Here is a 22,750-nt window from a genome sequence, read left to right as displayed (position 1 = left end):
CTTCTCACTGTATTCAATATAACAAACATCTCATAATGTCAGACCTTGACGAACATTGTATCAAAGTGTTTGATATAAATGGTGATTTTTTGTACAGATTTGGAAATAAGGGGGACGGGAATGGGCAGTTCAATGGACTGTGAAATGTTCAGCAGGCAACCGTGGACAATACTCCTACTCTTTTACGTTGGATCAGCGATGATCTGATCGGCCCAAAAAAACGAATATGAAATATAAATATAGAGGCAAGACCGATACAACGTAGATAAGTAAATTTTAAGACGGAGCACTATATTTCGGCTGGCCAAACCAGCCTTCTTCAGGTGCAGTGGGAATTAACAGAGAATTGGGGTGATGCTTCATAGATAGCTGTATGATGTAACAGCGGAAATATGTAAAACTAATTTGATTGACAATGAGATAACAATAAAAATAGAAATAGTGAGCAAAAATAGTCTCGCCTCTATATTTATAGTTCAATGGACCTCGTTTTTTGTCAGTTAACAAGGCAGGACACCTGATGGTCTGTGACAGAAACAATCACAGAGTTCAGGTATTTGAACTGAGCGGCAAATTTATAGCAAAGTTTGGAAAAGGAGGGAGTGGGCCAGGAAAGTTCAGCTGTCCAAGAGCCACAGCAGTTCTTAGTGATGGTAGGATAGTTGTGACTGATTTGTTGAACAACCGTATTCGGATATTTGAGTAGTTGTTAATAAATATATGTACGGTCACTTCAAGACTTTTGGTAGTCCCAAAAAATTGTCTTCTGCTAATCTGGAAATCTTTTTACTATCCCAATTGGCTTCTTTTGATGACAAAACTTAAAATAAGTTAGCGGATTGGAATCGAGGAGTCCTAGATATTAGTTTTGCGTTTAGATTTAATGATCGTAAGCAAACAATTTCTTCTTAGTAGTGGAGATGGATATTATTTAACCACATAATTTTACCACCGCGTTTTAAACTATGAGAATGGACCATGCACTTAAAAATAATGTATGTGACGTAGTTGTTTTATTTCGGCCACAAATTAATCTGTGCCGAGGGAAACTAAAACGGTAAAGGATTACGTCACGGTATTTTAGGTTTTTCTTGTAAAGAGGGGGATGTGGTTAAGTAACTTTGTCATTCATTTACAGTCTTAGCTGTTTGAACTCAAAGAGTGACAAGCATCTAACTTCTCCTAACAATACCACTCCTGAATCAAACATTAAAGTTATGAGAATAAAGGAAATGATCACCAACTTAAGAAGCTCTTTATTGTTAAACAAGTTGCCCTTGTCAGCATCTAGGGAACAATGGGCAATGTATAAAGAACAGTATAATAATAATTTAATATTTATATTGTGCAAATTAACATGTGGATATGATCAAGTGTTAAGAGAAGGTAAAGAGACATTTGTTAGCTTGTCTATTGAATGAACTGAATATCTGTTAATCTAAAAACATTTATTTGCTTTTCTATAGCATTAACTGAATATCTGTATTAAATCTAAAGACATTTAATTGCTTGTCTATAGAATTAACTGAGTATCTTTTAATCTAAGGACAGTTATTTGTTTGTCTACAGACATTTTAAAAATGTATTGAATTGTTTGAATAAAGTATCAATTTGATTTAACACTCATCCTTAGTAGCTTTGTTTTAGTTATAGAATTTTGCTCTGAAAATCATCCAATTAATCGTTCTTGTATTGAACAGCTCTGGCCTAAATTATTGCAGCACTCCCAGTTTCTCATTTCACAGTGGGTCTCCTACTTTCTACCCCTCTCCCCTCCCCCACTTATCCCCTCTCATCTTATTAATGGTGTCAAAAGTGTCCATTACTAGGCATAAATAGATTTTGCTAGTAAATCCAGCAAAAGTTGCTTGACAATGCACCCAAAAGTTCCTCTAAAGTTGCTCAAAAATTTAAAAGTTGCCAGTCATTTTGTTGTAGATTACTACTCAAAACATGACGTTGTATGTGTAATTTAACATCATTTGTTGTGATCGATATGATCTCAACGTAACTAATAACAGAAAGTATTTTCTAATGACGTTTTGGATAGTCTTTCACGCCATCCCAAGCGCCTGTTTTGTTTCCTTTCCCTGAGGACGAGGTCGAGCTACCGCTTCTCGTTGTTTGTATTTGCCTTCGTTGACGTGAATTTTGCGCTTTCTAAAAATTGAAGCTCTTGCAGAACTGTTAAGAATTACCCCAGCGGCTATGGTAACCTCAATAGGGGGAATTATTTCCTCGTCAGACATTTCAGCTTCTAATTGTGATGCCTCGCACGCGCGGGAAGCTCTATTGTTGGAGCGAATAACCGCTGGATGTAGGCGCCCGTTAGATAGCTGCTGTCCAGTTTGTGGGCGCACGTGTTATTTTATGAATTATTTGTAAGAACGTACGACATCCTTAGTTTTCACCAGTTTTGATAAAAAAAACCTTTTGATAAAGACCTTTTTGATGGTTTGGTCAGTTTTTAACTCTGTTGACTCAAAAGTTGCCAAGGAAGGCAAAAGTTGCTCTAGATTGCTGACCGTTGCTCGCAATACAAAAAGTTGCTAAAAACGCTAAAAATTGCTCTGGCAAAAGTTATTGAGCACAATCTATTTATGCCTCTCCATGACTTGCAAGTTTTGAGGGAGAAAAATGCGTTATGTGATAGAATGGCTTGTGTGGCATTTTAGGTTTAATGGTTTGTAGATACTTGATCCTATGTAAAGGGCAGAAGTGAAGAATTTGCTGCATTCGGTTCCGCACCTTCAAAGGAGTAACATGCGTCAAGAAGATTAACAAACGCCAGCCAACTCAACTGAGCCTGGGGAGCGGCTATTTGAGGATTGGCCCCGTCCTCCGACAAGAGGTATAAGAATGAGTGGTGATCTGAGTTGCAATAAATTAATTTTATCATCATAGATCTTAAAACTTTTACAAAGATATTCTGCAATTTTAGGCATTTGTATCAATCCTCTCTGGCGCAGCGTGAAATGTCCCTAACGGCTAAAAATGTTTGCCAGGTGGTAAGTCAAAAAGAAACAAACCTTTAAAACTGGTGTGCTATCAGAGGAAATCAAAGTTTGTTTATCAGTTTAGAAACCGTCTGGCCATCCATACTTTCTCGGATCACTTTTCCCAAAGATTTCTTCATCTTTTTTTCGAATTACTGCCTGCACTGCTGCAAACTCACTCTCCATTGTGACGTTATGTTTGCGGGCTCTTAAACCATCTTGAATGCCTAGGGGAATAGTGTATGGAGGCTCTTCGATAATGACCGTATTTGGAAATAGCTGGTGATGGACTCGTGGATCGTTGACAGCGTTAGAAATGCCACGTGACAACCATAGTTGGTTCACAACCGTCTGCAGAGTAGAGAGAAAATATCCCTCATCAGCAGATCAAACAACGAGAAATTTGCAGCTTAGAAGACAGAATTCAATTGGTTTCCTGTGAAACGTTCTAATTATAACTTACGAGGGAAACCGCTGTTGTAATGTGTGGTCCCCCAGACGCGCCGGCTACCAGTTTCACTCTACCACTTCCGTCAGTGAAAATAACAGGGCTTATAGAGGACTGAGGTCTTTTTCCGGGCTTGATATAGTTACTTTTGGACGGTTTTATCTCATCTGGGTTGAGCTGGTCTGGTGTAGAAAAGTCACCCATCTCGTTGTTGTAGACTATTCCAGTTAATGTGGAACGAAATTTGCACCCAAAACTATCGAGTGAGAAAAAATGAAAAAAAAGTAATAGTTATACAGCATACCATCTTCAAACTATGAGGAACTTAGCAACATAGGTTGTGTTTGCGATGTATTTGGGAGTGAATTTATCAAAACAGATTAGAAAATCTAATGATAGTAATGTACTTTCGCTCTCTCTGGTTGAAAACATGGCAACTATTCCTTGCTCATACTTTCACAATACGGCAAATAAGACGAGGAAACTGAGGAACTATCAAGAAAGCCTCAGGAATTGAAAAGGGAGGAGGTGGTTGTTATCGAATATAGACTCCCTTGCTAAACTCCTTCTTAGTACATACATACATACATACATACATACATATTGACCACTCCACATGGGGGTTTTTCAGGGCCAATTCCAACCCAGCAACCACCCCAGGGGAGGACATCCATCACACAGTAATCTCGTGCGTGGGAAATTAACGTCACCTACCCCTAACCCTGCAGGAGACGGGAACTCCATTTATTCGTCCCTATCCGAGAAGACTAGAGTATCTAACCATTTCTTGATGTTATAGAAAGGTAGCATACTCTTCTCACTTGTTTTAAGACCATGAGTGTTGGTCCGGCCGGTGCTTGAACCCTTGACCTCCCGCACAACAGTCCAGCGCTCTATCCATTGAGCCAACTGGGAGGCATCACTTCATGCCGTGTAAACCGGGATAAGCTCTGTGAGTAATGAACCGCTAGGCTGGTTCATGAGACTTGTAATCTGTTTACATCTTTCCTACTCATATTTAGTTCCCGGCTAGATCATTCTATATTCTTAATCACTTTGGACAATGTAAGCCGGGATAATATCTTCCTCCATTGAAACGTTAGGCTAATGAGACTTTAACTGAGTGGTCGACCATCAATCCTGGTACCATTTAAAACTTTCACCCCTAAGGGGGACTAGCATCTACTTTCTCCGTACAATTGTACCCCTGAATCACACGTGAAGGTTAAAAGAATATGGGAAGTCATCATCAACTGAAGCAGCTCGTGATTTTTAAACAAATTCTCCTCGTCAGCACCTTAGCAAATGTATAGGGTACTGTAAAGAGAATAAACATACTAATAAAGTTAGTGTGTAAAGGGTTAACTTACTAGTAGTTTATGGTCGAGGTAAGAGCCACAGCGTCGCCGTCCGGAGACAAAACAGAAAGATGAGAAGTACCGTGGTCTCTTTCAAACTGGAACTTTCCGTAATAAGAAGCGTTGCTGTGAGTTTGGTTGTCCCAAATCTTTTGACGCAAAAACTCGGCAAACGTCTGATTTGTCATCGTGGAGACTGTCTGTAAAACGTGAACACAGAAACTGAAGTTTGATTACTTTATATGACGTCGACGAGACTGATGTCCAACTGTTTATGAGAACACTCACGTTAATCCGAAAAAGTTGCCATTAATGAGGGGATTTCAAAGTGAGCATACGCGCACTTTGAATTCAAATACGTATATGCACTATCAAAGTTTCAAAAGTGGCTGAACACGTGGTGAATGACAAACAACACTTGAACTAACGACCTTTATTTCCCACATTTATTCCCCATCATTATGATTTCGTATGTCTTCTCTTGTGGTGAGAATCACAATACCATCATCCCCTTTGAACGCCCCAAAAAAACGCGCGCGCAAGTTCAAGGTCATCTCCTCAGTAATAGGGAAATAATTCGCATATATCAACAAAGTTGAAATGGTAAATTGGCCACCGTAACGATTACAAAAGCTGACGTTTCGAGCGTTAGCCCTTCGTCGGAGCGAATAGAGGAATTGTGGGTTGTGTGTGCTTTTAAAGGCAGAAAATGGAGCTACGTTATTGGTGGGAACATGGCAACGAGAAAAACATGAATAACGTAGCTCCATTTTCTGCCTTTAAAAGCACACACAACCCACAGTTCCTCTATTCGCTCCGACGAAGGGCTAACGCTCGAAACGTCAGCTTTTGTAATCGTTACGGTGGCCAATTTACAATTTCAACTTTGTTGATATATCCAAATTATTTCGTTACTCCCACCGACGCAGCCCCAAACAGTTTCTTTCGAAACTATCAGCCTTTCCTCAGTAATAGTATGATGCAGCAAGCCAATGTCACGTTGGAAAGTTCCCATGGATTCATTTGTGTATTTGAGTAAGTTCTAACCTACAATTAGACAGCATGATCGCAATTTTTTGTATGTCTGCCCTACTAAAGAAAGTTATCTGGTAATTATAAATTGTTACCATATTTCTTACTTCATTCATGTGGACGTTAAAGGCCGGGTCCCCAAGGCGTGATCTCCAAGCAAATCCAAACTTGAAGGCCTCAATAATACGATGAAACGTTAATGAATTACGCGACTCGGAAGTCATGTTATAACCTAAAAAAAAAAAAAGCGTCAATCACTCAGGTAACTTCTTGCATAGCATCAAGTCACCGACACCAATAGAAAGTACTCTACACACTTGATCTTTGAGAAAGGGCCAACAGCCAAATGCAAACTTTGATATCCGAATTTTGATTCATTACACTTCTGTAAAAAATTTACTATTTTTTCATAAGGGAAATTCAAAGGATGTATTTTGTTGTTGTTTCTTTTTTGTTTGCACGTCATTGCCAATGTTAGCAAGCCATTGTTAATTGAACCCACCCTGCTGTTTTTCTAACATCAAGAAGCGGTCTAAAAACCAATGAAACATTCGACAATCAGTCGAACGCATGCTCCGTTTCAAATTCTCTGCACAGCTCTTCAAATTGAAGATGTGCTACAAGAGGTCGTTAAAACGGTCGCAATATTTTCATTCATGAGTGTACCACTATAAAAGGAGCAAAAACTTCGGTATCATGAAGTTGACATCGTTATCAGCAACGGAGATGTGATGTCGTAATAAGGATTTCTAAAGGTTCGAAGACGATAAAACTTACCTGATTTCCCCCCCCCCCCAACAAGGCTTTGTAAAGTTCTATCCCCCTCCCCCTCCCCACTTCGGCAGTCAATTTTCTATAGTCTCCCTTTTAGACTCCCTTTTAGACTCTGTTGACCCATACCTTTCAGAATGTTCAATATGAGAGTTATCACAGGACCGCTGGCGGGTGGAGGAGCCGTATACCACTTCATATCATCCAATTGGTTGATAATCGCCTTTCTTCTGATGACTTTGTAATCTCTCAGGTCCTGCAAAGTGATGATTCCGCCTCGCTTTCTAATGTCTCGGACGATCTTCTTGGCCAAAGATCCGTTGTAAAAGCTCTCAGGATTGTCTCGTATCACTTCGAGGGATCTCGCGTATGGCAGGTTGGTGATATTGTCGCCTAATTGTCTTAGGTTTCCATTCTTATCAACAAAAAGTTGTCTGTGGGAAACGGAATGTAAAATGTAATGAATCGCTTGAGATGTCTCGAAAAAAATCGGCTTCCGAGTCAACCAGAACTACAACTGCTCGTCTCCAATCTTCCCGTGGGTGGAGAAACGAGCGTCCTTATAATGTGGGCTTGGTATCCAGGATGACATACCAGTTCATTACAGGTTACCTCTCATTATTTAACAATTATTCGCCTCAGGTTCGGTGAATATCGTCGAATAATCCCTGAGACGAAGTCGAGGGGATTATTCGACAATATTCACCGAACCTGAGGCGAATAATTGTTTTGGTATAATTTCAGAGCTGAACATTTTAGTAACATTTATTAACATTTTACTTTAAGATTTTATATAAACCGCGTGGAGCGGTTTATATAGCGTCATATAAGGAACCGCTCGACCAATCAGATTGCTGGAAACTCTTTGCTCAGCTCTGAAATTATACTAATATTATGTACAACTCAGTATGTGCACTACATTTGGTCAGTTTAGCGAGCCGCTTTTCATTTTACGGCTTCCTCCTCAATTTAAACGGAGAGATACAATAAATATCTTCCTAACTTCGTTTTCTCGGTCTGCACGGAAAGTTACGAGACTTCGTTTTTTCCACTCGGATTTGTGGCCCGCGCGCAAAAATCCGAACGAAAAATAAAACTCGGACCGCACCCTACAGTAGGGACCTCGAACGCGGCACTGTTAGAGTGAACTGTCTTGATCAGGAACTTAACAAAATGAACTGCCGAGGGCTCAACTTGGACCTTTCGATCCGTCTCCAGCGCTCTAGGCATTGGGCCAATGTGTAGCCCACAATTCAGTAAATATAAGGTGATAGAAAAAGGTACTTACCTCAGTCCTGGATCTTTCCTAATGTCTTCTTCTTTTTTTAAAATCGCCAAGTAAAGTGACGGATATATAAGGAAACCATACTTTGCTTGATTTATTGCTGGTTGCACCAGCTGTGTCCATGGCAACCGCCCATACGCCTTCCAGGCCGCGTGATAACCGCGCACTTCACCTGGGATGCCTGTGGCCAGTGTACCTTGTAAAACAAACGCATTCGAATAAAAAGAGTGTTAGTCAGGTGAAGCGCTCACAAGAGAATTCCGCGAAAGATGATACGGAAACTGAGTTAAGATTGTAGAATAAAGGTATTTGGGAAGTGTATTTATGCGACCATGTGTTAACAGAGCTGTTTTGATGTCTACGACTCAAGTCATAGAGACCAACAACTGTTTTGGGATTCCTATTCTTCTAGGTTCGCGTCTTCTTTGGCATAGCTGAGCTGAAATTTCTTACGTGAACAATAACCTAGTCAGTCATTAAATAAAAAGGAGCGCAAATTTATCATTCTGACCGCAATTCAGATTGGGATTAGAAGCAGACTTTTGACAGACGCAATTTTGTTTGGCTTCCTTATAGGGTCTTGCGCCAACCACTCTCTCCCCTCCCCCCCTCTTTCCCCCTTCCCCACTCCTCTTCTCAAGCTCCACCAAGGGAACGTTATTCCACCAACAGTTTTACCGACGATCGACTCATCAAAACATATGACGTTACTTTTGTTAAGCCTCAATGTCCGCGTAGTATTTACTCACTGTTCAATTCTTCGTAACTTGCATTCTTGAACATGTCCTTTGTCGCTGCGGCTGGAGCAGTTTCTCTAAAATCAAACACCTCGGCGATTCGACCACTCCCATTGTACACGAGCATGAATCCACCGCCTCCGATTCCCGTCGAATGTAAATTGACAACTCCGACACATAGCATCGTGGCTATCGCGGAGTCCACGGCCGAACCGTTTTGCTGAAGAATGTTCTTCCCGATGCGCGAGCAAGGGCCGGCGTCTGATGCCACGCTTGCGTGCTTATACGGTCCGCCGAGGGAGTCGGGATATCCGGAGGGATGTTCTTCCCATGATTGATTTCTTGTAAACCAGTAGGCAAGGAAGATTCCAGTTGCCACAACAACCGTGACGAAAATTATTAAACCAAATGCCGGACCTCTTCTCATCTTGAAGTCAAATACCCACCTTAATCAAATCAAAGAAGTCAATAAGAAGGTTTCGTAGCTCAGTCGGAAGTAGCGCCCAATAAGCACAGTCTCAGAAGTATAGAGGCTGAAAGTTTCTAAAGTAACTGTGGTGCTGCGTCGGTGGGGGTAACAAGATAATTGGTTATATCAATTAAGTTGAAATTGTGAATTGGCCACCGTAACGAAAAAAAAGCTGACGTTTCGAGCGTTAGCCCTTCGTCAGAGCGAATGGAGGAATTGTGGGTTGTATGTGGTTTTATATGCAGAAAGCGGAGCTACGCCATTGTTGGGAACATGGCAACGAGAACGATTTCCTGGCGTAGCTCCTTCTTGAGTTTCTTGGGGCTAACGCTCGAAACGTCATCTTTTTTATTCGTTACGGTGGCCAATTTACAGTTTCAACTTAGTTGATATAACCAATTATCTCAGCAGTATAGGTTCGAATCCTGTCACGGGCTGATTTTTCTCCTTTTTTTTTTATTTTTGCAGTTTCTTCTAAAACAGCTCGCCTGGGAAAATCATTTCTTTATTTGTACTTCACCCTCGGATCAGATATCATTACTAAGTTCATTTTATTCCTATTGAATAAAAGTCTGAGAGCGAGAAATCTACTAAATTTGCCTCGCTCCCTGCGGTTTCGTAGCTCAGACAGTAGAAGCGCCTAACTGGTATCTTTCAGGCATGGGCTCGAATATGGTCGGATTCTGATTTTTTTTTTTCCCTTTTCAGTTCAGGGTTCTTTTCTACATTTCTCTGTAACAGCTCTTTCGTGAAGATAATTGCTTCACCTCCCCAAAGTAATGTTTAAAACAATTTGTCTGGCTTGCAAAGGGGGAAGGGGTAACTTCTGGCTCTAAGGTTTTCAACCGTTTTATCGTAAGTGTCCCTAGACATAAAATTTTGTCGAGGATTGTGGGCATGTCAGTCGAAATGTCATTTGAACACAGACAGCTACCGACCTGGTCGACTTAAGCCTGTGTGAAGTGATTAAACACTTACTATGAAGTAGTATGCAGCTATCGAAACGTGACATGCAAATTCCCGGTCTTTTTGCTCGTTCGGGTTGCCTACTTTGATTCCGCGCGAGAAAAAAAAGTGCGTGAAGTGTCGGCGATGAAGTCGCAAAAAGTAGCAAAAAACCGTCAAAACGAAAATATAAATGATCCTCGCGGGTTTATTGAGCTACAAACACAGTTGACTTTCTTTTGAGCGACTTGTTCTTGACTCTTATAACGACTAGAGAGAGAAATGTTTTTGCTATGTAATAAATAATTCATTGACTAGCTTGTTCGTTCAAGATGGCTGGATATTAGCCTCGTTCGTTTTTTGCCTTTTTATGGACCTCACCTTCGTTTCGGTCCATAAAAACGCAAAAAGGGACACGGCCAATATCCAGCCAATAACCCATACATATTTGACGGATGTTAATTTTCAAACACATCACACCACGTCACGCAAGCTTCGATAATTATCGATGAGATAGTCACACCAAAGGTTCAAGACTATTGGGTTTCGTTTTTACTTTTATGTTGGTTACTGGAGAGGATGTCATTCCTTCGTCAATCCATCAATCACTTATATGACCACTCTCAACTGTAAATTTGGAAATTATGTAGAAATGTGGAGGATCAAGCGTACTGGACACGCGATCGTTTGTTGGTTTTTTGTAAGCGTCAGGCGTACCCCCGTGTGGAGGACTGGAACGAATAATAAAATTGTTGTGAGCACATGAAAAATGTCTAAAGTGTGTTATAAACCGGGAGCTTGATCGAAATTTCCACGCCTAGAAATCTCCATGTACAAATGGTGATTTTTTACACGGGAACTTCTGTCTAGCACTTTCTTAATATTGCAAAGCTCTTGCCATCATAATAACAATTTAAAATTGAGAGATATTCTTGCGATCTGCGATAAAATGATAGCAGTTTCTGACGTATGCGGTGGACATTCGGTGGAATGCCAAAACAATCGATTACAGATACATTTAAACGGTCCGGATTTCGACGGATAAATATATCTCACCTGACGTTTTGTTGTGTAGTATCGCTGAGTTGTGCCGTATATTTTGACGAGCCCATAGGGCCAGGGCAGGCAAGTCAAAATACAAACAACGAGTAAAAATACTCAGCGATACTACATAACAAACCGTTTAATAAGAGATTTATTATCCAACAGGCCAAATTGTTAATTCAGTGCTTGCGAAATATTTCGCGGATATTTCTGATTTTCTTCGATTACTGCGCGTGCATCATAGTGCGAAGATATTCTCTTCTAACTAAGAACTGCATATCAAAATGAAGAAGAAATAAATTCTACCTCGGTATTTGATAAGGAATTTGCCGTCAAGTTGGCTCTCTCCTCTCACATGGACTCGTCACTTAACCCACGGCTTTACTGCGATATGATAGTCACGAGACTTCCCAGTGTTTCCTGTCCCAGTGCTATTTGCGATCTCGGTCTTTATAAGAGTTTTTCTTCTTAACTGCAAGGATTCCCTCTTTCACAGCCTAGCCACTCGAGTTAGAGGTAGCCGGTGGAAAAATATGTAGCCAAATTTGAGAAATCGCCGCTACATGAACACAGGGATTGAGAGCCCCAATGTTTACTTCGTCTCCTGATGAAGACGGTCTGTAGAATGTCACGCAACGCATCCACCCCCACCCCCACCCCCTAAAAGCTCTTTATGTAGCGCGAACGCCTTTTCCCGCCAACCAAGCTGTGATGAAGATACTCGGTGAAAAATAATCGACACTCCCATTCGGAACATCCCCCTTAATTTTGGTTACAATGGGGGTGAACCTTTTTCCCCACAGATCCTGTGTCGGATATTCTTTTCCTTAAAGAGGAGAGGCTCCGGCGAGGAGCTTCTCCTCTGTAAGGAAAAAATAAATGGTCATAGGCTAACTATTGGGATCGAAACCTGAACTGAAAATTACAAAGGAGACCTGCAGTCTACTTCAAGTACAAGTGAAATTTCTCTTTCGGGTGCCCAAAAGGAGTTTAATGAAAGAAAAGAAGTTCTACACCAAGAAGAAGCATTTTAACAGTTTAATATTTAGTTCTTGTTAACCGCACGGGAGGTCTGTTAACAAGAACGCAGTGAGGTCTGTACCAGCGACCGAGGTCAAGATTCTCCCATACAGACCGACCTAGCTCGGTTAATAAGATGCTTATTATATGGCTGTGTCTTATATGCCAATTTTTTATATTCTTTGTACCTTTTTTTTCTAGACTGAGATGCCGGTCTAGATGGGAAAATCTAGACCGCTTTCAATATTGATTTCAGCCAATCACATTCGTGATTGGCTGAAATTCGTGCTTGCCGTCAACAAACCGGGCGAAGCTTCGAGAACATTGCAATTTAGGTCGGCCAACGTCTCCTACACTACTTATACTTCTTCATTTGCCAGTCCGCTGCTAGCTGGAGCGAACCCGATTAGTTATGTTCGTGGCTTTTTATCACCGGTACAGGAAATCGGCCCGAATTATCGAGTACGTGTTTCCGCACGTTGGTACAACGCAACAACAATAACAATAATATGACCACTTTCATCGGTAACATGGTCAAACATGAGCGGGAGTGCTTGATATATTAACGATTTCCCGGATCCTGTTGGCAACTTAACAAAAACATCTTCTTTCTCGACTAAAATATTTTAATTGCAAGCTTCTGGTGAGCATTAAGCTCGAACATTTTGAACTTTGACGACGCTTTACGAAAAGCTCCTTCAAGCACCGCCATTTGTCTTGTGTTTTCCACATGAGGATCGCGATGGAAAACGATGTCTGATAGGACGTCTCAAAAGGTGAGTCTGGCGCGAAAAGGTTCCTGAAAATGGAACCTGAGCTGTGATTGGCCAATTCGGAGAAAGGAATGTAGTTCGATTGTCAGCAGTCGTTCTTTTGGGGGAGCGTTGCGTGATATCCAAAAAAAACGGCTGCGAGGGAGACTACCACTAAAAGGAATGTACTGTTTTTTTTAAAAACAGGTGAAGATTTTTTCTGTGTCGAGAGAGACTGAAACCGAGTTTTGTCTATCTCAGCCTCGAGATCGTGCGCGAAGTTTAAAAACAGAAAACCGTGTGTGTCAAGATTGTTCAACTTCACTCAGTGTCTATGTCTCCTTGTTTTCATTGCGAACTGTTGGATACGACACGCCTCTACACTCAGCAGTTATCCTAATATGCAACATCTACAGAGGACTAAAAAGGTAAAGAGATTTACAATACAATCACGTCTAGCGTACCTCCATTGTCAAATCGATTTATTTACATCAGATTGATTTCGTTAGTTATTACCAGAGTTTAAACGCTAAAAGTTTAAGATCACGGATTTATTACGAATTAACTTAACGGCCTGCTCGCAGTTGGCTTGTTAGCTCAATTGGTAGAGCGGTGCACTAGTATCGCAGAGGTCAGTGGTTCGAATCCCGTACAGGCCTGATTTTTTTCAGGTCTGATATTCGCTATTGCATAAATAGCGCTCTCTACTGTGAAGATCGTGCATCATACGTATCTAATACCGCAGTTCAAAATATATGAACTTTCATATATTTATTGTAACCAAAAGTTTAAGAGTTGGTAAGAGTTGCTGGTATAGTTCCTGCAGTCCCGCTATGGTGTGAGTCGGCGCAGTCTTCCACTCGCTCATCCAAGAAAAGCATTCATCCCCAACTTCTTGATCCTCCCATCTCTCAGTTAACAAACGTCCTTGCCATTCCTCTGCTTTCAGTTCCTCAACATCCCTTTCCTTGGCAGCAGTCTTCAACCACATCCCATTATTATATCCCATTATTATTATTATTATTATTATTATTACTATTATTATTATCGCAGAGAATTCAACTGAATGCTACATTCTAATCAAGCAACACAGGGCGAAAACCGTAACCTGTGAGCCACGGAGTAGAAAATAAATGTACATTAGCTAATCCTAAAAAGCTTTTACGTTGTGTATACGGTCCTACTTCTAACAGGAACTCAAACTGCCACCTTGAAAGTCCGGGCAATATTCAGCGTGCCCGTGAGCACTGCCCTCTGCATCTTTCGCAGTACGTCTGTGCTTCTGCCTCCCACCAGCTCGCGCATCATGACATCCAGCTCCCGTGACCACCCCCCGAGGGCATCCATTATGATGTTATATTGCTTCACCTCGTAGCATGGGAACTGCTGCCTTAGTTCCCAGCGAAGGGGTCCGTACTTCAGTTTCTTCTCTTCATCCTTTCTTGTCCGATTGTTAACCCACGGGCAGCTCATTTCCAGCAACACAACTCTCTTGCACATATGATTTACAATGCGTGCATCCACCCTATTGCATCTGACCTCTTGTTGATCAGCGTATATCGGGACATCCCAATAAGCTTTAACATTTTCTGACTCATACACAGGCTTGGGCTTGTCGGGTGAGTACCAGGGTGGTATCTCGTCTTTTACTCTCTCATCATACAACAGCTCGTAAAACAGTACCTTCAGTGCTGCGTCGTGTCTAGAGAGATACTTGCTCTGGACCAGCGCACCACATCCTGACAAGATATGAGCCACGCTCTCTGGAGCCTTACCACATATTATTACATGACTCGGGCAGTCAGAGGGCCAATAACTAAAATCAACCAATCAAAATGCTCTATTGCCAGTCAATATTCTCTCAGTATTGGAGCGGGCACTGTCCGAATGGTCCCGAATGATACCGCACTTGTGTCCCTTTGAACTTCAGTCGTATAATAAATCTCTTATTAACCAAACTTTCTCGGGACCGTACTGGAAGAATATCGGCCCTCGTTCTTTTTTGTACGGACCTCGCTGCGCTCAGTCCGTACTGTCAAGACCTCGGGCCGATATTCTCCCAGTACGGCCCTCGCGCTTGGTTAATAAGATACATATCTGCACCTCACCTCGCTTTCCCCGCTTGTGTGGGTCTTCTGACTAATGTATACTCGCGTCAGCAAGAGCTGCTCGTATAGCTCGACGAGTCCAGCAATTGTGTGTGATGGGTAGTTCTTCCACTCTGTGAGCCACCAGAAACACCTATCGGCACTCAAACTCTCATCCTCTAGCCTGGTAGTCACAAGACGCCCTTGCCATCGTTGGTTTCTGATCTTATCCTATAACTTCTCAATTTGGCACCTCCGCACCTCCTTCTTAATCTCCTGCGCGTGTTTTAAATAATAATAATAATAATAAAAATAATAATAATAATATTATTATTATTATTATTATTATTATACGTAATAGGAGGGTTCGTATAAATTTTGATGAAACTAATTTGCTGGAATCTAAGAAGATAAATATTTGGTTAACCAACTTCAACTAAATGTCGAAAGCGATACGGGATTGCATTGGTTTCGTTTCTGTAGACCTCTGTACACTCTGTGATTGGTCAAGAAAGTTCGCGCCAATCACTTAACTAATCAGACGCAAACTAAAACCATTCCTAGCTTGATCACTGGGGTTTCCCCGCGCCTCAGGCAGGTTGTTTGTTTTTACATCGGGTTTTCATTGGCTCCTAATGATACATTTCTTTCTTCTGCTTGGACTTTATGATCACTCTTGTTTTGGTTTTGGAACGTTCAACGGGAGAGTACTCCGTCACACTAACTTTATGGAGTCAAGTTCAAGTTTACTCAAAACCATAAACTTGACAAAGAATATATTGAAATATGAAATAAGTAGTGTGGACACCTTAAGATACCCTGGGGTAAAATCAAGAGGTCCCTTCAATGACTCGTAAACCATCAATAAATTACAAATATCAGATGGCGAGACTGAAGAACATCACAAATTCTGACGACTGTCCGTTTTTTGGATTGTTCATTTGTTTACTTTTCTTGTTTTTTTTTTCCGTTAATTGTTTGTTTTTTTGTTTGTTTTCGTTAGAGTAATTGAGAAAACTTTCCTTCGAGGGAAGATAAATTGGGATGGAGAGGTAATTAAAGGGGGGTAAAGCGTTCCGTATTTCTAGTCCTTTGCGGAGTATATCGGTTTTCAAGTGCAATTTATCGCGGAATTCACGAGTCAGGTAATGAATTTTTCTTTAGAATTGCGAGTTGAAAACGAGGCTAAGTGAAATTGTTTCGCATCTACGTAAGCATAGCAACTATCGTCAAATCGTTACAAAGTTTGGTTTCTGAGTCAATTTAAAATGTTTTCAAAACCATTGTTACCTTTTAAAGAACCAGAAACAAAAAAGCGTTTCTCAAAGTGAGCCTGAGTTTCTTCCTTGTTTTGAACTGAACTATAAATTCTTGGAGAGGCATGAAAACCCTCTTTCGCTCGTGACAACGCGAAAGCGAGAAAATCTTGTGAGCACGGCCCAGAAAAAACAATCTCCGAGCTAACAGGTCACACCAACCCGGGTTCAATATCCACCTACAGCCATAGGGGAGGGGGACAGGGGGGGGAGCTCGGGAAAACAAGGGATAGGAGAGGGAGGGAAGCGGGAGAACAAGGAGCGGGAGAGGGAGGGAAGCGGGAGAACAAGGGGCGGGAGAGGGAGGGAAGCGGGAGAACAAGGAGCGGGAGAGGGAGGGAAGCGGGAGAACAAGGAGCGGGAGAGGGAGGGAAGCGGGAGAAAAAGGGGCGGGAGAGGGAGGGATGCGGGAGAACAAGGAGCGGGAGAGCGAGGGAAGCGGAAGAACAAGGGGCGGAAGAGGGAGGGAAGCGGGAGAACAAGGAGCGGGAGAGGGAGGGAAGCGGGAGAACAAGGTGCGGGAGAGGGAGGGAAGCGGGAGAACAAGGGGCGGGAGAAGGAGGGAAGTGGGAGAACAAGGGGCGGGAGAGGGAGGGAAGCGGGAGAACGACGGGCGGGAAGCGGTATCGACATGAGGGCGGTAACCGAGAGCAGAAATAAATAAGGCGATAGTTTGTTGTTTATTACTGAGTATTACTCAATCATAAACACTTATCTAGCAAGGTTTTGAAATTTCCAGTTAACATCTACCAATGCTAAAAACATTTTCGGAGGCAAGAAAACGTAAATTTGTATCCGGGCTGGAAAAACAGCATTACTTCCGGTAAATTTGTGAATCCCTTCAAATTGATTACGTCATTCGTCATGAGATAGCATGACATGTACAGTGTCTGATAAGTTGTAGCTGTCGAAAATCTCCAACAAAGAAAGTGATTCAGGGTCATTCAGGTCAATTGTGACAAATGTCGTCAAAGACCATATTAATCGGTCTCAGCATTTTCCGTTGGTGCCTCGAAAAATCCATTCATGGAAGACCTTCTTGGGAGCTCACTCCTTATGACTGCACCTCCCAAATTACTGAAGATTTTGCCTCGTGGTGCAAACTTGTTTCAAAGGAATGCCGCTTGAGTGAGCGCGCCGGAGAGTGCGGAAAGGTCCACTTTTAGACGCAGGGAACCCCAGCTGAGAAGACAATCGCTTCAGTAACTTTTATCAAGAACTTCCTCCATCGCCTCCGAACGCGATTAAGTAAAGAATGTCCTCATCAGCTCGAAGTGGTTGATGTAAGAATATTTCTTACACTCGTTAACGAGTGTTTCAATGGTGAAATGCAACAGGTGACAGAGACACCTACTGTGCTGGATTTTGCGAGGAAGTTCGTTGACGCAGCAGATGAGACCCTAAAGAGAATTGCTTGGTCTGGTTATATTTGCTTCACTCGGGAGAAACAACACAATGAGCTACCATCACAGTTTTCAATCAAGTACGAAGACTTTCTTCCGGTGCCACGAGAGCCAACTACGTTCCTGAATAAAGAGGACATTAAACGCCTTAACGATTGGAGAAATGAATTTGAACGAGGGGTCAGGCAACAGTCCGTGCGAAATTCTTTCACGAAAGACAAAGCTGGCACTCACCCCTTCTATATGTACACTTCAGTGGATGCACACGACAGCACCGAGGAACAAGCTCTTACATCGATACAGGAGCTTTTTAAGGCTGTGAGTTCTGAAAAGGAGGTAGATACACCAGTGCGTCCATCAGGTACTAACTATAGAAGCAATGTAGAGCCCGTACTCTTGCCTGGGTATGATCACAAGACATATCAGTCATCACATGCTAGAATTTACCCAATCAAATGCAAATCCAACTATTTCTCTATTTTCATTTTACGTGCGATAGGCGCAAATGATTTCTTTGGTACCACATATGTCAAAATAGATGAAAGCTGTGTTCTCTTCGAAACATCTAGCGAAGAAGCAAAATGCAAGAAAAGTGACGTTATTTGTGAAATTGGTGAAAATTCGATACGATTATTCAACGGTCGTTTAGAGCTAACTGAAGAAAGATTTTGCCAGATCCTTTCAGACTGCCGAGGGGAATGTGATTTTGAAACAAATGAAACTGAAGAAAATCAAAAATGTTATCTTGACTCGGAGGAAGAAGAGGCTCTAATTAACAATTGGTTCATGCTTTAGCGTGCACTATCGAGTTATGGAGCACGCGGGAAGTTTGGAGAGCACGAAAGAAGCGTAAGAGTTGCCCGAGGCGATAGCCTAGGGCAACTCTAGCTTCTTGAGTGTTCTCGAAACTTCCCACGTGCTCCATAACTCGATAGTGCACAGCTGAAAGCATGAACCAATTGTTTTAGAACATAGCCGGTAGAATTGTGCATCAAATCCGACGCGAAAAATGGACAACAATATCAGTTGAAGCGAATCGTGACGGCGCTGATGCCGAGTCTCCTTTTCCTTTGTTTTTCTCTTTTTCTGCCTCATTTAAGAACTCTAGCCCAAGGGAAAAGGTCGAAACATTGTCTTCGTTTTCGGACTAGTAGGCCGAGTTTCCGTTTATATCCATTATTGTCGCGAAATATATTATTTTTCCCGCGCTAACAATCGGCCGCTCGCGCGAGAAAAGAATTTCTGGCGAAGCGATTTGCTGACGCCGTCAGCGTGCACTATCGGGATTTTGAGCACGCTTACAAATATTAAATTTGATTGCGCGGTTCTGCTAGCTATGTTCTAACAAAAATTTGGAGCAGGAAGAGGTCAGTGCGGCCTCCCCGGCGCATAGAAGACTTTTTCTAACCGCAAAGGTTAAAAGACGATTTCAACCCATCGAACAAATCTGATAATCGGTCGAACAAGACTGTTCAGTCATGCTTCACTAGCAATTAAATTGAACGCTCAAAATGCAAACGGTTCAACAATTGATGCACTAAAGTACGAATACTTAGTCCTACTTACGTCAAAAAGGGAAAGCAAGCACGAATACAGAAGAAGCAAACTCTAAACGTTACGTTTACCTCTTGATTTTTTCATTTGATTTTGAATTGGCAATAGCTATTACATCACATAGTGAGCTGAGACTCTCGTCTCTATGACGAGATGTCAGAAGCGACGATCAAACTGTGATAACCCGGTTAGTGAAACTTAGTTTAGTAAGAAAACTGACCAGTAGTAGCTGCTTTCATCGGGAACTAAAGATCCCCAGCCAAAACGAAGGCCAGCCGAAATGAACAAGAATATTAACTTTTAGCCCTGTTTGAAAGTTAAACCTGGGTTTCTGATCCTCTTGATTAACTTGAAGACGAGAGCAACACAATGGAGGGCGAGAGTCGGGAGGCAAGGGGGCACACAAGTACGGGAGGCGGGAGAACGTGCCACGGGAAGTGGGAGACTCCAACCTCCCTGTCTCTCTCCCCCCCCCCCCCCCCCCCACGCCGTAACCTTTTTGAAAAACAAGGAAGGATGTCAAGCAAGTTGGCTGGGTTTTCAGTCGTACTACTTCGACTGTCACAGCTGCCAACGCCAGCGGCGGTCCATGTCCACGCACTGAGGCTTTGCGAGAAATTGATGTCAACAGCCTTGCACTTCCATCAGTAGTCGGCAATAACACAACAACAATGAATAACAGTAGTGATGGTCTAACAGCAAGAGTTCTAGGTGGACTGTTCACCAATGCATCGTTCAACAACTCAGCCAGTGAACATTTCCATCAACTTTCAGTTGAATGCTCATCCCAACGATTCAGCTAATGGCAGTTGCCTGTAGTGAGTTTCTACAAATAAAAAGATCAAAGTTTTTGGACTTTTCATGAAACACTTCTTTGTTTTTAAAGGAATAAAATATCAATACACGTATTTACACTTCAAGGTACTTACCTTTTATTAATCGCAATGTAAAACTCTCAGTGATTTCGCTTGCACACTTCATTTCTTTCCGTTTTGCCACCAAAGTGATAAAAGGGGTAAATTATTTTCCTTCTCGAGCAAATTCAGTGGAAATTTGAAAAAAAAGATGTTAAAAATAAACGGCTTGTAAATTCAGTGAAACACCACCATCATCCTTAAATAGTGTGAAGCCTGTTTAAAAAGTTTGAAACCGAATGTAAAAACGAGGTTCAAATAAAAGATGTCGAAGGTTCTAACGTGCACGACTGACCTTGCTTCCTATTCGCTAACCCAATGACAGTTCTGACAAGTTGACTTCAAAATGGCTTTCTGGGGCGCGCGCTCAGGATGAAAACAAACAACATAATATTACTACTGTTTTCTTGTTTTCCTATTTTTATTCAATGATGCGATTGAAGGAAAATTCATTACCTGACTCGTGAATTCCGCGTTAAATTGCACTTATAAACCGATATCGCACGAATCGCTTCGCGATTCGTGCGATATCGGTTTTCGTGTGCAATTTAACGCGGAATTTCCTCGTCAGGTAATGAATTTTGATATAATATGATGCCTTCTAGAACAGTATTAATATAGAGAAAGCTACAGAACACGAATGGAGGAGGGGGGCCACTGGAAGGCGCGCAGGTGCTCAGAAAGTGATTACCCATTTCAAAATTCACCCAAAATTTCTCATAACGCGGTTCGGATTAGTGCCACAGTTCAAACGTCAGCTTGTCCACTGTGCAAATTTTTTTTTTAAGTTTTGTTTTGTAATTTGTTTTGTTCGATGTTGTAAAAAGCTCCGTTACTTACCTTTTTATGTAATTCTGAATATTTAAAAATATTTTACCTCCAGGGAGAAAAGTCCATTAGCTTGAATAGCATTTTTTAAGTCGTAAATCGATGACTTCTGGTCTGCCGCAAAAACGACCCTAAACGCCGCCATGTTATTTTTTGGAATATATACCCAGATCCCCGGAAACGAACTGAGATCAAAATCAGGATGCAAGGATGCAGGGACGGACTCATTGACTATGGTCTGGGATTATTGAGGAGCAGAATCCCGATTTATTGGACCCCCTTGGAAGGAAATTTTTTCGGTAACGGAAGGTTTTGTAAAAGGCGTTTCACTAGCGAAGGGATGCTAGTTCTAAGACTTCAAGTGGGTTCAAGTTATCGAGAAACCGTGTTTTCTGTTCATCATTGCTTTTTATAAGGCCGGCCAGGCCACTGTCCTAGCTATGGAGGCGAAGCCATACAACACTATGGCCATGGTGTTGTCCCGTTTGGCCTTTAAAGTGAGTAAATGTAACAACAGAATACGAACGATCTCTTTTTATTATTATATTATAATTTATTATTATATTATTATCATTGTTTTTAGTTTGATTATTTGTTACCATTTAATCATTGGTTGAGTATCAATTAGTCAATGTATTTTTGAATTATCTTAATTTTTCTGTTGCGGAATAAGGTACATAGATATGTGGGATGCGGCAGCAGTAGCCATATGCAGTCTTAACTGCCTATTTTTGTTATTTCATCTATCGAGAAACCGTGTGTTAAAGGGTTCTATCAAACTTCTTGGTGTTCTTGGGACACATTGAAGATAATTTGCCACGAAATCACCACAAAAACCTTTGGAACATAGAACAGGGTATAAAGAACATGGTAGTCCACTGATAAAACGATTGGAAGATTTTACGTAAACGAGAATTGAGGGTTTTCAATTGGTGATATTTCTTGACTTAAGTATAAATAGAAGTATTATACTTGTTGCTATAGAAGTATTATACTTGTTGCTATTGCCTCTTTAAAAGTATATCATACCAAGGAAATGTGTACGAGGGTAGGATTTATCCGATGCTGATTATTCCTGGCAAGAGACGCAAGGTAAAAGTATCGAAATAGCTTCAAAGGCTACCAGCCATGTCAAGTCAGGCGAGAAAGCTGAAAGTAAATTGGAGACAGAACAAATGAACAAAGAAGTTTTGGAGTGCAAGAAAAAGGCGCTGGAGCTTGTTTCTTCGGAGAATCCTCCTTGCAATGAGAGTGGAAAGAAGAGAGGATATATTGGTGTTATGAAAGAGTTGTGGGATGATATGGGATAGAAGAACTTACATTTGAAGAGCTAAAACTTACGGGACCAGGCTGCATAGCTTTCATTACTATCGTGCTAAAATAAAGGCTGTCTGTCTGTCTGTCTTTCCAGGCTAGAGAAAATAAGAGATAATGGAACAGACCTAACCATCAAAGAGAGAATAGTCAAGGATTTGGGGAATATTACATTTACAAGTGAATATTCTAGTAAGGAAAATATTGAAAATGAAATTCAAAACAACCAAAAATGATAGAGAAAATCGAAATGCTAATTATCCAACAAGAGGCTTTAATTTACATAACGCAGAGCCACAGCAAACCCCAAAGGAAAGCAGAGCTACAATGGTTGATTGGCCGGATGTGTCTGATGGTGTTCCTGGGTGTTTACCCAATTATAAGACTGTCAACTTGCCATTATCGGTTATTTGGGGCCGAAATTCCAACGGGGAAATTATAACAATCATCACTGCTACAATTGATGATGCATACAAT

At 41.5% G+C, this 22,750-nt stretch overlaps 1 protein-coding gene and 1 pseudogene across 1 annotated transcript; one reads left to right on the top strand and one right to left on the bottom strand.

Annotated features, from left to right (window-relative positions):
- Positions 1-1,626, top strand: part of LOC148717495 (uncharacterized) — a 3,936-nt pseudogene extending 2,310 nt beyond the window's left edge.
- Positions 1,627-2,876: 1,250 nt separating this feature from the next.
- Positions 2,877-11,706, bottom strand: LOC111332387 (glutathione hydrolase 1 proenzyme). The gene is made up of 8 exons (XM_022937706.2): positions 11,392-11,706; positions 8,640-9,073; positions 7,894-8,086; positions 6,735-7,039; positions 5,942-6,066; positions 4,815-5,002; positions 3,460-3,700; positions 2,877-3,347 (listed from the first exon to the last, which is right to left on the bottom strand). Exons 2-8 carry the CDS (start codon positions 9,052-9,054, stop codon positions 3,078-3,080), a joined length of 1,737 nt encoding a protein of 578 aa, XP_022793441.2. The 5' UTR covers positions 9,055-9,073; positions 11,392-11,706; the 3' UTR covers positions 2,877-3,077.
- Positions 11,707-22,750: the final 11,044 nt, after the last annotated feature.

The sequence above is a fragment of the Stylophora pistillata genome, chromosome 13, assembly GCF_964205215.1.
Source record: "Stylophora pistillata chromosome 13, jaStyPist1.2, whole genome shotgun sequence".
NCBI classification, from domain to species: Eukaryota; Metazoa; Cnidaria; class Anthozoa; order Scleractinia; family Pocilloporidae; genus Stylophora; species Stylophora pistillata.
This window is presented reverse-complemented; position numbering and strand designations above follow the sequence as displayed.